This window comes from Monopterus albus, unplaced genomic scaffold (genome assembly GCF_001952655.1).
Source record: "Monopterus albus unplaced genomic scaffold, M_albus_1.0 scaffold21.1, whole genome shotgun sequence".
NCBI lineage: Eukaryota > Metazoa > Chordata > Actinopteri > Synbranchiformes > Synbranchidae > Monopterus > Monopterus albus.
Genome location: NW_018127901.1, coordinates 3,339,442 through 3,351,582, shown reverse-complemented (window position 1 = coordinate 3,351,582; position 12,141 = coordinate 3,339,442). Strand labels below are relative to the sequence as shown.

The following is a 12,141-nucleotide window of genomic DNA, read 5'->3' as shown; positions in this document are numbered from 1 at the left end:
TTGATGGAGCCAACAGGACAACGTCGTCCACAAAAAGCAAAGACGAGATCCTGTGGCCCCCAAACCAGACCCCTATCCAGCCCCTGGCTGCACCTAGAAATTCTGTCCATAAAAATATTGAACAGAACCGGTGACAAAGGGCAGCCCTGTCAGAGTCCAACATGCACCGGAAACAAGTCTGACTTACTGACGCCACGAGGGACACGGTCAAATGCCTTTTCCAAAACCACAAAACACATGTGGACTGGTTGGGCAAACTCCCATGAACCCTCCACCACCCTGAAGAGGGTATAGAGCTGGTCCAGTGTTCTGTGGCCAGGACGAAAACCGCATTGTTCCTCCTGAATCCAAGGTTCGACTATCGGTCAAATTCTCCTCTGAGGAGTGTGATCTCCCTGTAGTTGGAGCACACCCTCTGGTCCCTCTTCTTGAAAAGAGGGACCACCACCCCACTCTGCCAATCCAGAGTCACTGTCCCCGAATGCCACGCAATGTTGCAGAGGCGTGTCAACCAAGACAGCCCCACAACATCCAGAGACCTAAGGTACTCAGGGCGAATCTCATCCACCCCTGGTGCCTTGCCACCAAGAAGCTTCTCAACTACCTCGGTGACTTCAGCTTGGGTGATGGACGAGTACACCTCCGAGCCCCCATAAAATGGTCTCAGCTTCAAAATATAGAAACTGCTCACAAACACTCCTGGTTACCAGCTCTAAACTTCTGTTGTGCTTTATACCAAAATAAATATGAGGAGTCAAGAGCAGATTGACTGAGTGACTGAGCCATCGAAGATCCCTCAGGTCCCTGCCTTTATGAGATCATGTGACCCACCTCTCCAGCTCAGGGTGGCCGTCTCGCATGTCGACAGAGGAGAGTCTGCGAGCTGAACAGTCAGAGACTGGAGCAAGAGGATGTAGACGACGGACTGAACCTGCCTGGAAACAGATCACAAGGAAAATGTCAGTGTAGCTTACACATAAATAAGAAGAGTAAACACAGTGAGTCTAAAAACAGTTTAGTCAGATCTTTGCCAAGAAAAAATGGAAGAAATTCTGCTAAGAGCACAGAAGTCCCACAAGGCCATGAGTGCAGTAAATACAGCCCTGTGTTTAAGGCTTCTTTATACCGCAGCACAAACACAGTTTGTCTTTTTACTTTGTGGTGCGTTTTTTCCACCATTTCTGTTTTACCTGGGACTACACATTAACTGTCAACTGCTGCAGAGTGTTTTTCAGCAGCGATTCCACAGATGTATGAGATCATAGTGTGTATCCTGTGCTCAGACAGCAGTACCCTGACACGAAGATGAGTCCGGCTGACGTGGCTTCTCCGACCGGATACGAGCACTCCACAGAAAGCTCCATGGCCACCGGGAAAATGGAGAAAGCAAAGAAGCCAAAGAGAGAGCAGACGGCGGCCACGGCGACCTCCTGCTGCCGCATCAAAGACACCTGAGGGGAGGTGAACAGGCGAGAGAAAAGCTCTGAACACCAACAGGGCAGGATAACATTATGAGCATTGAATGTAAAATTCTTTTTGGCAGAAAAGCTTTGTTAAACAGTGGCATCTGTATGACAATTACTGTGTAGCTCTCCTACCTACCAAATGTATAAATATACATAACATACAGTCAGGGACCCCTTTATTAGGTACACCTGTACAGTCCAATTTTGTTCTGCCATAACGTGAATTTTTATGAAGCCTAAAATCTTCAGCTTTTGTTTATCATAGAGGTGTTAATTAAATTACATGGACTGGACTCCATGACACTATATTCTAATATATAAATACTTCTAATATTCAGCTTCCTCATGTATGTAAATAGGGAGGACATCAGTTATTTCAAATGTAAAACTAAAAGACATGGTTCAACTTAACTTTCACCGCCACAATATAAACACTTTAGAAGGTATGCCACACTTCCACGCCACTCTTCACTTCACATCACTATATTTTGTTGTTGCTTCTTGTTCGGATGTTCTGTTTCACGCCCTTTTTGTTTCTTTATGTTGTGTACCAGAAACGTTGTTCACATGAAAACTGACTGGAGATGAACTTGAACACTGAACCTTGATAATGTGGTGTGATGTTGAAATATCCAGGGAGATTCTTTTCCTTTAACTTGATAAAGTGCTACCTCGACTGTCTGGATCCAGGGAGATTCTTGATAAAGTGCTACCTCGACTGTCTGTTGATCCAGGACTGCTGATGATAAGTAACTATGGAGGACTGTAGCTGTCCTCTACGTAACCTCATATAGAGATTTCATTCATACTCTACAGTACTGAGCTGTGCTGCATTCACAGCACAGTGAAATAAGGAACTGTCAAAAGAAACTGTTAAAAATAAAGAACAAGAGCTTCCAGGTGTTTGCACGTCAAAACACTATGAGCCTTCTCATTCCCTCTTTATGTTTAACCGTCAGCTTCTGTCACGTGCACTGGAGAGCCCCTTCTAATAAATACGGTGTAAACTTTTCTCCACCTCCAAGCGGCATCCATCAAATTTACCCGAGAAGGCGCTCGCGTTAGAGGGTCATGTTTTCACTAACACTTTGGTTAGTATTTATAATCAGCATATAAACACACCCATGAGTGGATGATGACACGACATGTACATGAATAAACACTTAAAATGTCCCCATATGTGCTTACAACTACATTATACAGTGATATAAACATGTATTATGTGTTTATGTATTAATAGATTCTAAATAGGATGGCTTAAAGTAAAGTGTTTCCATGTTTTTATAGATAGCAATCAGTTCTGTTCTTTGTTTATTCCTGTTAATTTAGAGTTATTAAACTTAAGGTTTTAAAGGCCTATTTCTAAGCAGATAATGTAACTCCACAGAGTTGCTTTAAATTAGGATAGAGTTTGCGAAAAATAATTACTACTGAAACAAATAATAAACAGTAAATGAGCTAATAAACCTCTCCAAACACGTTTCCAGCCTTAATCTACTCCTGTGTTGTGTCCTCACCACTGAAAAGGCGATGCATGCCAGAGCAGCGAAGCTCATGTTGATCTTTGTGGCTTCGATGAACTTCTTGGTCTTGTCAACGTAGAGACCCAGAACAGCGGCACCCACGATGCCGAACACCATGAATAGAGCGCCGCACAAGCCAGCAAATTCCTGCAGGAGCGAGATTTGATCAGTTTACTCAGGGTCCCTCTGAGTTGTCTGTATTGCTGATTTGATACCAACTGGTGTAATCAATATCAAATTGTTCCACATGGGAATCAACATGACGTCTTCTCCTCCTGTCGTATGCTTACATTGGTGTACCCTTGCACACAGAAAATCTGCTCCAGCAGTGTGGTGATGCAGGTGAAAACAGCGATGCCCGAGCCGAAGCACAGCAGCAGGATGAGGTAGGCTTTGTTTTTCAGTAACTATGGAGGAAACAGAGTGAGAAGACACTGTCACTGCAGTTACAGCGAAGGAAACAAGAACACAGACATCAAATAGACAATGAAACTAAAAATGAATTCAGCAAAAAAAAAACTATTACAGTATGCTGCGAACATAAAATAAGGTGGGTGTAAAGGTGGGGTAGAATATACTTCAGAGAATTGTTACACTTCCTTAACAGTTGTCACATACTATACAAATGTAACAGTACCAGAGTGAGAAAGTACATGAGAAACATGTGTCCTCCTTCTTTATCAGCTGTCACCAAGGTGTCTCTGAGCAAGGCACTGAACCTGCTCTGGTAGAGGAGACAGTGGAGCTGCTGGTTGTTGTAAATGCTACTGGAGAAGAGTGTGCACGTCCAGTGAGTTTTCTATGGACAGACCAATGCTACCTATGGTTGAGAGCATCAGTAAAACTACCACAGTGACGTCTCAGCTTGGGTTTTGACACTGCAACTTACAAACTGAGTGGATAGGATGTGGGAGGCTTGAACTTTTATCAGGCCAGGAGGGTCTCTCAGGAGGTGCATTATGGGACTTGCAGGGTCCAGTGTTTTAGGGCCAATGTTTATTTATCATTGTGACAATACACAATATATTTATTGTACCTGATAAAGCTACAGCTGCTTTTCATCTGTGTCTATCGTGGATCTTGAAGAATACGTGGAACAAATCCCTCTCTGTCTTATTTTAAGCATTATTTCATGTTATTATAACTTATTTTTGTATATTTTCCCATCATTTCTATCTGTTATATAACCGTTATACCAACCATTCCAGATAATAGAGTTACCAGATTATCAAAATAACTTAGTTTGGAGGTCATACTGAAGGGAGCGCATCTGAAATGTTGATGATATCCCCTCTTTGTACAGTGTGAACAACTGTGGGACTGGGGTCTGTGAACTGTGATCATGTTTACAGTTTGAGCCTGTTTTTCTCTTCCAAACAACTTCGACTGCCCTCAGGGTTATTTAATCCATTAATCGACTGATCAGCTCACCCTCAGGTTGTGATTTGGACTTGTTACATGCAGTGTTTTTACATGCAAACCGGCGTGGTGTAACTTGAATTTGACCCTGAGCTGGTGGTCAAACAGAATGACCATTCAGTTGAAGTTTACAGACTGTACACCTAAAGGACATCTGTATCATGTTGCCATCCATCTGTACTCAGTGTTTTCTCTCCTCCTGTAAACTTACCAGTTTGAACCCCTGTATAAATGGCTCGGAGCCGGAGGACTCGGCACTGGCTGATGGTGGCGTGGGGGGCGTGCTGCTCCGTATCCCCACAGTTGCTAGGAGACAAATGATGCATGCTGGGGCTGCATAGGCAAGCAGCTGGGGGTGGGGAGAAACACATAATGTGATGATAAATAGATGTTAGCACCTTAAATCAAAGACAGTTTATCATCATTAGCAGGTGAAGTGGCCAGAGGCACAGACAAAGATTTCTGTGTCAGCAATGCAATTTAGCCCAACTGATGTTTGTTTGTTTTTCACATTTAAATCATTCATACATTTTATGTATTCCTGCATGTGGTTCAGTGAACTTAACAGCAGTAAAGCTATGCCAAGCATTACTCATTAAAGCTCATGAAAGCTGAAAAAGTTTCTGTTGCCCAACTGAGGCAAAACCACAGTCCTAAGATATATTTCAACAGGTTGTTATTTTTGCTGACTTGATAACAAACAGTTACAGAGCAACACCAGTGTTAATTTGGAGTCATGTTTTTGTCAGGGTGACGAATGCAAATCCGATGTTGCTGTGCATTTTTCACAAACACTCATTTGATCAAGCTAAAAAGTAATAAAAAGCATAATCAGTGAAAGCTTTCATCTGTGTCCACATCAATTCCAAAGTTCAAATCCAACAGCTGGTCCCTTCGATGCTGGAACCGGTCAGCCAGCTACTGAGCACCATCACGACACTAGACCTGACACCTGACCAGAATCCTCAGCAGTTCAACTCACCAGGGTTGGAATTTGTGCAGATGTTTTAGCCAACCAGGGGGAGATGATGTTAGCGAGGAGGATGCCCAGGGGGTTGGCTGAGGAGGAAAAATAGAAGTGGAATTGAGTGTGATTCTGGTTTCTGCCCTATATTAAGAATCAGTGCTGTTTTAGTCTATTCTCTGTTCCATGTTTCGGTCATCTCAGTTCTGGTGAAAACATGAAATATATGACAACTGCTATCTGCAAGAAACATCTTAAATTATCTTCTTAGTGAACTGCATCCTCCTCCAATAGCTTCCCATTTTACGTTTGCTTCATATGCTGACTTTCCTTTAAGTCATACAGATTCTTTTCTTGTTTTTACATAGAACCATTTATTCCTGTACACAATAGATCCATAATGTTTTTGCTAGTGGTTTATCTCCGGACATATCCTTCATTTAGCTGTGCGCACATTTGATGACACACCAAAATGCTTCCCTGCACTTAACATCACATGTTGAAACTGACTCAGTTCCTTCTTAGATTTGCTACAGGACATGAGACACAAGTGCTGACACAAAATATAATTTCAAATTGTAAAAATTATACATAAAAACTTCAAGCACACTCCTTTTGTTCATGTTGACAACAGCTTGACATGAAGTTTAGACCAGTGGTGCCAAAATTCACAAGTTTCTGTCATAACTCCACCAGCTAAATATGGTGCTTTAGAAAAGGAAAGTTTTTCTTCAATATCTTCAGCTGCAACCTCAGACATCTTGTGATCGACATATTAAACTAACTTACTAGTCATGGTCAAATGTGCCTGCATCAAACCAACAGCTGGATCAAAACAATAAGCATGTTACACCCAGAAAGTTGCCCCTGGGAATCTGAAAATAACTGGAAACTGGTCATTCTTGCTCTCTTTTCTTTAATGAAAATAATTTTTGTAAATCTTCTTATATTTTCAATATAAGCATGTTCACACATCATCGTCAGGAGAGCATCAGCCACTAGTGCTGGTGAAAGTATGACTCATTAAAGCTGCAACAACAGAGCTTTTTGTTAACAGTAAATCACTCACACATAGAGGTGATCATGTTAGCTGTGGCCCGCTGATGGTCAGGAAACCAGAGTGCTGCCATTTTGGTGGGGGTGAAAATGAAGAAGGGCTGAGCCAGGGCACCAAGGGTCTGACCCAGCATCACTACTGGGTACCGGATTTTAAAACTCTCGCCTGTTGGGGAGCCAAAGAAGCGCAGCAATGCTCCGAGCATGTTCAACCAGGAGCCCAGGATCAACTGCAAGTGACAGATCAAATCGCTCTAACAGATTCAAGGTCTATGTTTTCATCCCTCCTGCTAAGAACTTTGATATCTCATCAGTGTTTCTCAAAAATCAACTATCAATCAAGTAGTGTGAGATTTTTCATTGGATTATCTATTGAGGAAGTTTAACTTAGTGTCTTTTGGTGCAGGTAAAACTTATCTGTGTTCAGTGGCCAAAAGCAGGGGGGATGGGAAATCACATTGGAATGGTTGTAAACAGAAACTGCAGGAGACAGCACAGCTGTTGGGCTAACAACAGCAGGCTGCACCCTTCTACTTTGTACAGCGTTTTATTAAACACATTGCTGTCACTGTCTTCGCATTCACTGCAGCCACACAGCATCTCTCCATCTCTGCCGCTTGAATTAGTATGTCACATGAATTAGTATGTCACCATGAAAAACAAGAATGTAAACAATCAATATTTCCATCATTTCCTGTGCGGCAGTGTTTTTAAGAAATGAAAATATAACAGACCTCACAAACTTGTTTCTTTCTGTCCTACAGTTTCTGCTCTTTGTGTCTTAATTGTCTTTATCTTGTAGATTTTTACTTCAAGTCTGCATTTCTTCATTAATAATTTTTAGTCATATTGGAGCAGTTTTATTTTAAATCCCTGTGGCTTTGTACCATGGCAGCTCCAACTTGCCAGGTCAAATAACTTGCTCCTGAATTTCCCATACATGATAGCAACTCGTACTACACTACCTCCTTAACAAAAACATTTGCTGTTGCTTTGTTTCTTAATTCTGGATGCAGCTAGTTTTCTCTCTGCATCCATCAGAAGCCTTTTAGCAGACACAGTGTGGTGCATCTACAGACTATTAATAACTCTCCTGTACACTTCTGAAATCACTTTGGTTAAAGCATTATGTTGTTTTCATAAGAAACAAAAACATTACTGAAACAGTCCATTAAAACACATCCTACCTACAGTATAGTGCCTAGTCATTTTCTGGAAAATGTAGCTCTAATACCCTAAATCAACAAAGCAGTTTGCATTAGACCAGAGTACGCTTTGTACCGTGATCCGCAGGCCAAGGGTGTCCAGCATCCATGTGGTCCCGAAACTGAGTGGTATGGCCACCACCATGTAGACTAGAGACAACCAGTTGATTTCGTCCAGAGTGACCCCCAGGTACTGGGCAGACTGGTGTGCCACTGGTGCAAATGTCAGCCATAACTGGGATGACAGGACAGGATGTGAGAATCAGATCTGCATGTCTTGGAAATACCCCAAATCATTGTTAATACTAACTTAAGAAAAATAATTAGAATGACCAGACAGTATAATCTTACATGATTTATCCAAAATGGCGATGTTTTGACACCCTGCTCATCTTCAAGGCAAATCAAGACTAGAGGACTCTAACATACATAAAGACAAACACCACCCTCCATCATACATGCACAGTTACACACATTCCCACGTGGGTTCTGACCAGTATTCTCAAAGGTTATCTCAGTGGTGGAAGGCAAGCGCATGTTACTTTCTCTGCCCAGATTGCTGCCTGACAACCCTAAATCTGAACTGATCACAAATCAAGTGTCACACTGGAGGATGTGAATGTGTGCCACAGTTACAGGGCTAACAAGCCAACAATCAGTGCATTTACACGCACCAACTGTACGTAACCATATTAGTGCCAGCCTGATGCTATAACTGCATTTATTAAATGTCATGTAAACAAGAAACCTGGTGTAAGAGATCAGAGCAAAAAAACCTAGTTAACGTGACGCTAACAGGAATGTTGTTTACATCAGATCAGTGGGGCAACAGTGGTGTGGTGGGTAGAGCAGTTGCCGCCCAACCGGAAGGTTGAAGGTTTGAATCTCTGTGCCTGCAGTCCACATGTCGAAGTGTCCTTAGGCAAGACACAGAACCCCCCAAGTTGCCCGTGATGGCAGCGCGTATGCATGCAGCGGCCCGGGGCCCTCGGCTCCAAACAAAATTTCATTGTACGTGTCACAATGTTACAATAAAATAAAGCTTCTTCATCAGACATGTGAAGACACCGGTGCTGAGGAATGAGGAGCAGAGCATCTTTTTATCCAAAGTCTAACTACTGAACCAAGAGCAAGTTTCTAGAAAAGCAGCTCAGGTAACATTGAAGAATTTGTAAAATTCAGATATATTTACATGTTAAAGTAAAACTATGCGCTCTCTCTCAATATAAAGCCCATAAAAATATTACACTATAACTGAGCATGTTATCAAGAGTTACACAGTTACAGGCCTTCTCTGATTTCATGCCATGAGTGGATTTTTCCAAGTAAGCTTATTTATTTGGTGCACATACAGTAAAGAAATTAACCAATAAAATTTGAGTACAAAGAATCTGGGTAAACACTGACATCCAATGAAGTATAAGTCTCAGAATTCATCCTCATTCAGTTTACAGGCTAACAATCGGCAGACCATGACAACCGCACCGTGAACCCTCAATAGATCTGCTAATATCAGATACACTGATGTCTAACTGCTCATCAGCTGTTACTTGCCACATCATGAATGACTCTTGGTCAGCTGAACATCTTTTGTGAGTGGGAACACCAGTCCCCAGCAAACAATAGCTCCCATAGAGAGGACAAGTCCCGTGGGAGCTGGGAGGAGCTCAGTTTGCATGACTGAGAGCGGCACACTTTGCTTTACAATGACAATGTCCCTAGGGAACAGATACACATCATCTACATTCACTGTTTACAACCACATCCACTAGACAAAGGCCAAATTTCAGACCTGTCCGACTACTATGACCAGCTGTCAGTTACAGGAAGTCACTATTGTTTATATGTGCATTTGTAAAATGCACACAGGTTTGTGCTTTAAGAGTTAAAGAGTGTTGAGGTACTATAATTCTAAATTTTAACAGTGCTGCAGATTTGAAGTTCCGATTTATTTTAGTGATTTGATATGTTTCAGCATGAAACAGGATGTTGGCCTTAGTGTCAGGTATGACTAGGACAATATTATTTTTATATAGCTGGATATCAATAATTACTGATATCTACATTTCATTCAAAAACACCTTCAAGAACTACTGAATTCATAGTTTAAAAGGAAATTCTACAGTGGACATTTAATTTTGAGGTTCAGTTTTTATCCTAGTCCTAGGACTGGCTGGGCAAGAGATCCCTCCAAGGAGAGATGCTGTGGCAGTGAGGTTTACGGAGACGGGTTGCTAGCACTAAGCCCTCACACACGGTGACACAACCGGGAGCAACCAGGGGTTCAGCGTCTTGCTCAAGGACACTTCAACATGTGGACCAGAGATGCCAGAACTGAACCATCAATCTCTGGTTCAGATGGCACTCCACACCACAGCCGCTCCCTCAAGTGTTATTATATTCAGGACTAAATCCTAAATAAACCACATTTTTAATGGTTCCAAACAATTGTTTAGATTTTAACTAATAACTCTCCACAACTCTTCATTTATAACACTTACACATGAAGACACAGCAGCATTTCTTTTAATTAAATATTACACACAAATGACATTTCAGTCATTCTTTCTCAGAATGGAGGCTGCAGTATGTTTTCCACAAGGTCTTATGCTGAGGATATAGTGAAAAACCTTTTAAAAAACAAACGACATAAATTACGTTTTAAATGTCAAAATAAAAGCTGTAAACAATAATTACCATATGTTACCGCTGCTGTTTTGCACAAGCCCAGTACATTCCCCCCTCTTGTTATATTACATGTAAATCTGCTGCTGACTGTTTTTACAGTCATATCTGCTGCTGTTGGTCATTTGCACTACTGTCCATGTGCACCTCAATCTCACAACCTTCTTGTTATTATTTGCACTACTGTCCATGTGCATCTCAATCTCACAACCTTCTTGTTATTATTTGCACTACTGTCCATGTGCATCTCAATCTCACAACCTTCTTGTTATTATTTGCACTACTGTCCATGTGCATCTCAATCTCACAACCTTCTTGTTATTATTTGCACTACTGTCCATGTGCATCTCAATCTCACAACCTTCTTGTTATTATTTGCACTACTGTCCATGTGCATCTCAATCTCACAACCTTCTTGTTATTATTTGCACTACTTTCACTGATTGTACATGGTTTGAGTCGTAGCCTATTAGGTTGTACCATTTAGCTTTATCCTAATCACTTTGACTCAGTTTTCTTATTCTTTTTAGTCTATTGTTTCTCTACCTTTACTCTATTTCAGTTTCCTAAATGGTATGGCATTGGATACTAGGTGAGAGAGAAATGCTATTTCGATTTTCTGTATGTCTTGCACATATAGTGAATTGACAATAAAAATCTTTGATCTTGATCTTACAAAAAGAGGCTGCTGATATTTCACTTTAGGTAGAGTTTTATGAATGCATTTAAAATGTTTAATTACTTATTACCATGAAAATCACCACAGAGCCACGTGTTAACACTTGTTGATTTGGTTATTTGTACAGTACAACGGGTGTATTAAAGGGGTAAGGGGGCCCATGAGGCTGCTAATGTGCCGGACCCAGATTTCTGTGCTACGCCACTGACTCTAACAACTACAAAATATTTTATTTATGGGAGTTACCCCATTTTAAGGCAGCTAACTGGATATTACCATTGGAATATTAAACAATTTGGGGAACTGTCGAGTAACGACCAGCACTGTTTATGAATATACTTAACTTACCGTTGCGTTGGAGCAGTTCATCAAACACAGCACCAGCAGAACAAACCACCTCCTCTTGTAAACTTTAAAAAACAGACGTTTCTTCAGTTCTGTGTTTGGTCTTCTCGAAACATCAGAGGAGACGGTCTGACAGTCCTCAGACAAGTCTTCACCACTCTCCATTAGTATTCACAGGGCTGACAATTTGATCGGTTATGCTAGGCGGTAACGTTTGCTAACATTGTACAAACAGGGTGTGTCGGTGTTCTCGGTCACCAGAGCGGCGAAAAACTATGACACAAACAGTAAGTCCATTGTGTTATCTTGTCAAGGATTTTAAAGTCATTTTATGCCACAAACAGATGTTAAGAAAGAGGCTTAAAAGTTGGATAAACCTATCAAACCACTTCCAGTTTCAGGTGGAGTGTCAGTGTACTGTAACAAAGATCTTCTATTGACAAGATGACGCACTCTGTCGTAGTAACAACGACACGGGTTATACCCTACATCTTTAGTGTCACACTCACCGGCCACTCTATGTATGTACACCTGCACTATTGTATGCAATTCAGTGCAACACTTCTGTATTTATGAAGTTCAAAATGTTTCAGTTTTTGGTGAAAATTTCATAAATGTATATATTAATTTATATGATTATTATTGAGGTCATACCTAAAAACATCAGCTCATACCATTGTCTCACTTGCTACTATTGTGTAAAATATTCTTGCAAAGTTCATAAATTGTCTTTCAAAACTTTGTAGTAAATTAATGTAAAAAAAGAAATTATAGGACCCTTTAAGACACTCACATTCCT

The 12,141-nt window shown here is 41.1% G+C and overlaps 1 protein-coding gene across 1 annotated transcript in view; it reads right to left on the bottom strand.

The window, feature by feature from the left end:
* Positions 1-11,861, bottom strand: part of slc49a3 (solute carrier family 49 member 3) — a 14,716-nt gene extending 2,855 nt beyond the window's left edge. The window contains exons 1-9 of the mRNA XM_020594031.1: positions 11,346-11,861; positions 7,710-7,868; positions 6,442-6,658; positions 5,391-5,467; positions 4,620-4,757; positions 3,280-3,396; positions 2,984-3,136; positions 1,294-1,451; positions 832-935 (exon numbers count right to left, since the gene is read on the bottom strand). Of these exons, the coding sequence (XP_020449687.1) occupies positions 832-935; positions 1,294-1,451; positions 2,984-3,136; positions 3,280-3,396; positions 4,620-4,757; positions 5,391-5,467; positions 6,442-6,658; positions 7,710-7,868; positions 11,346-11,507 (1,285 nt within the window). The 5' untranslated portion in view covers positions 11,508-11,861. The remainder of the gene's footprint in view (positions 1-831; positions 936-1,293; positions 1,452-2,983; positions 3,137-3,279; positions 3,397-4,619; positions 4,758-5,390; positions 5,468-6,441; positions 6,659-7,709; positions 7,869-11,345) is intronic.
* Positions 11,862-12,141: the final 280 nt, after the last annotated feature.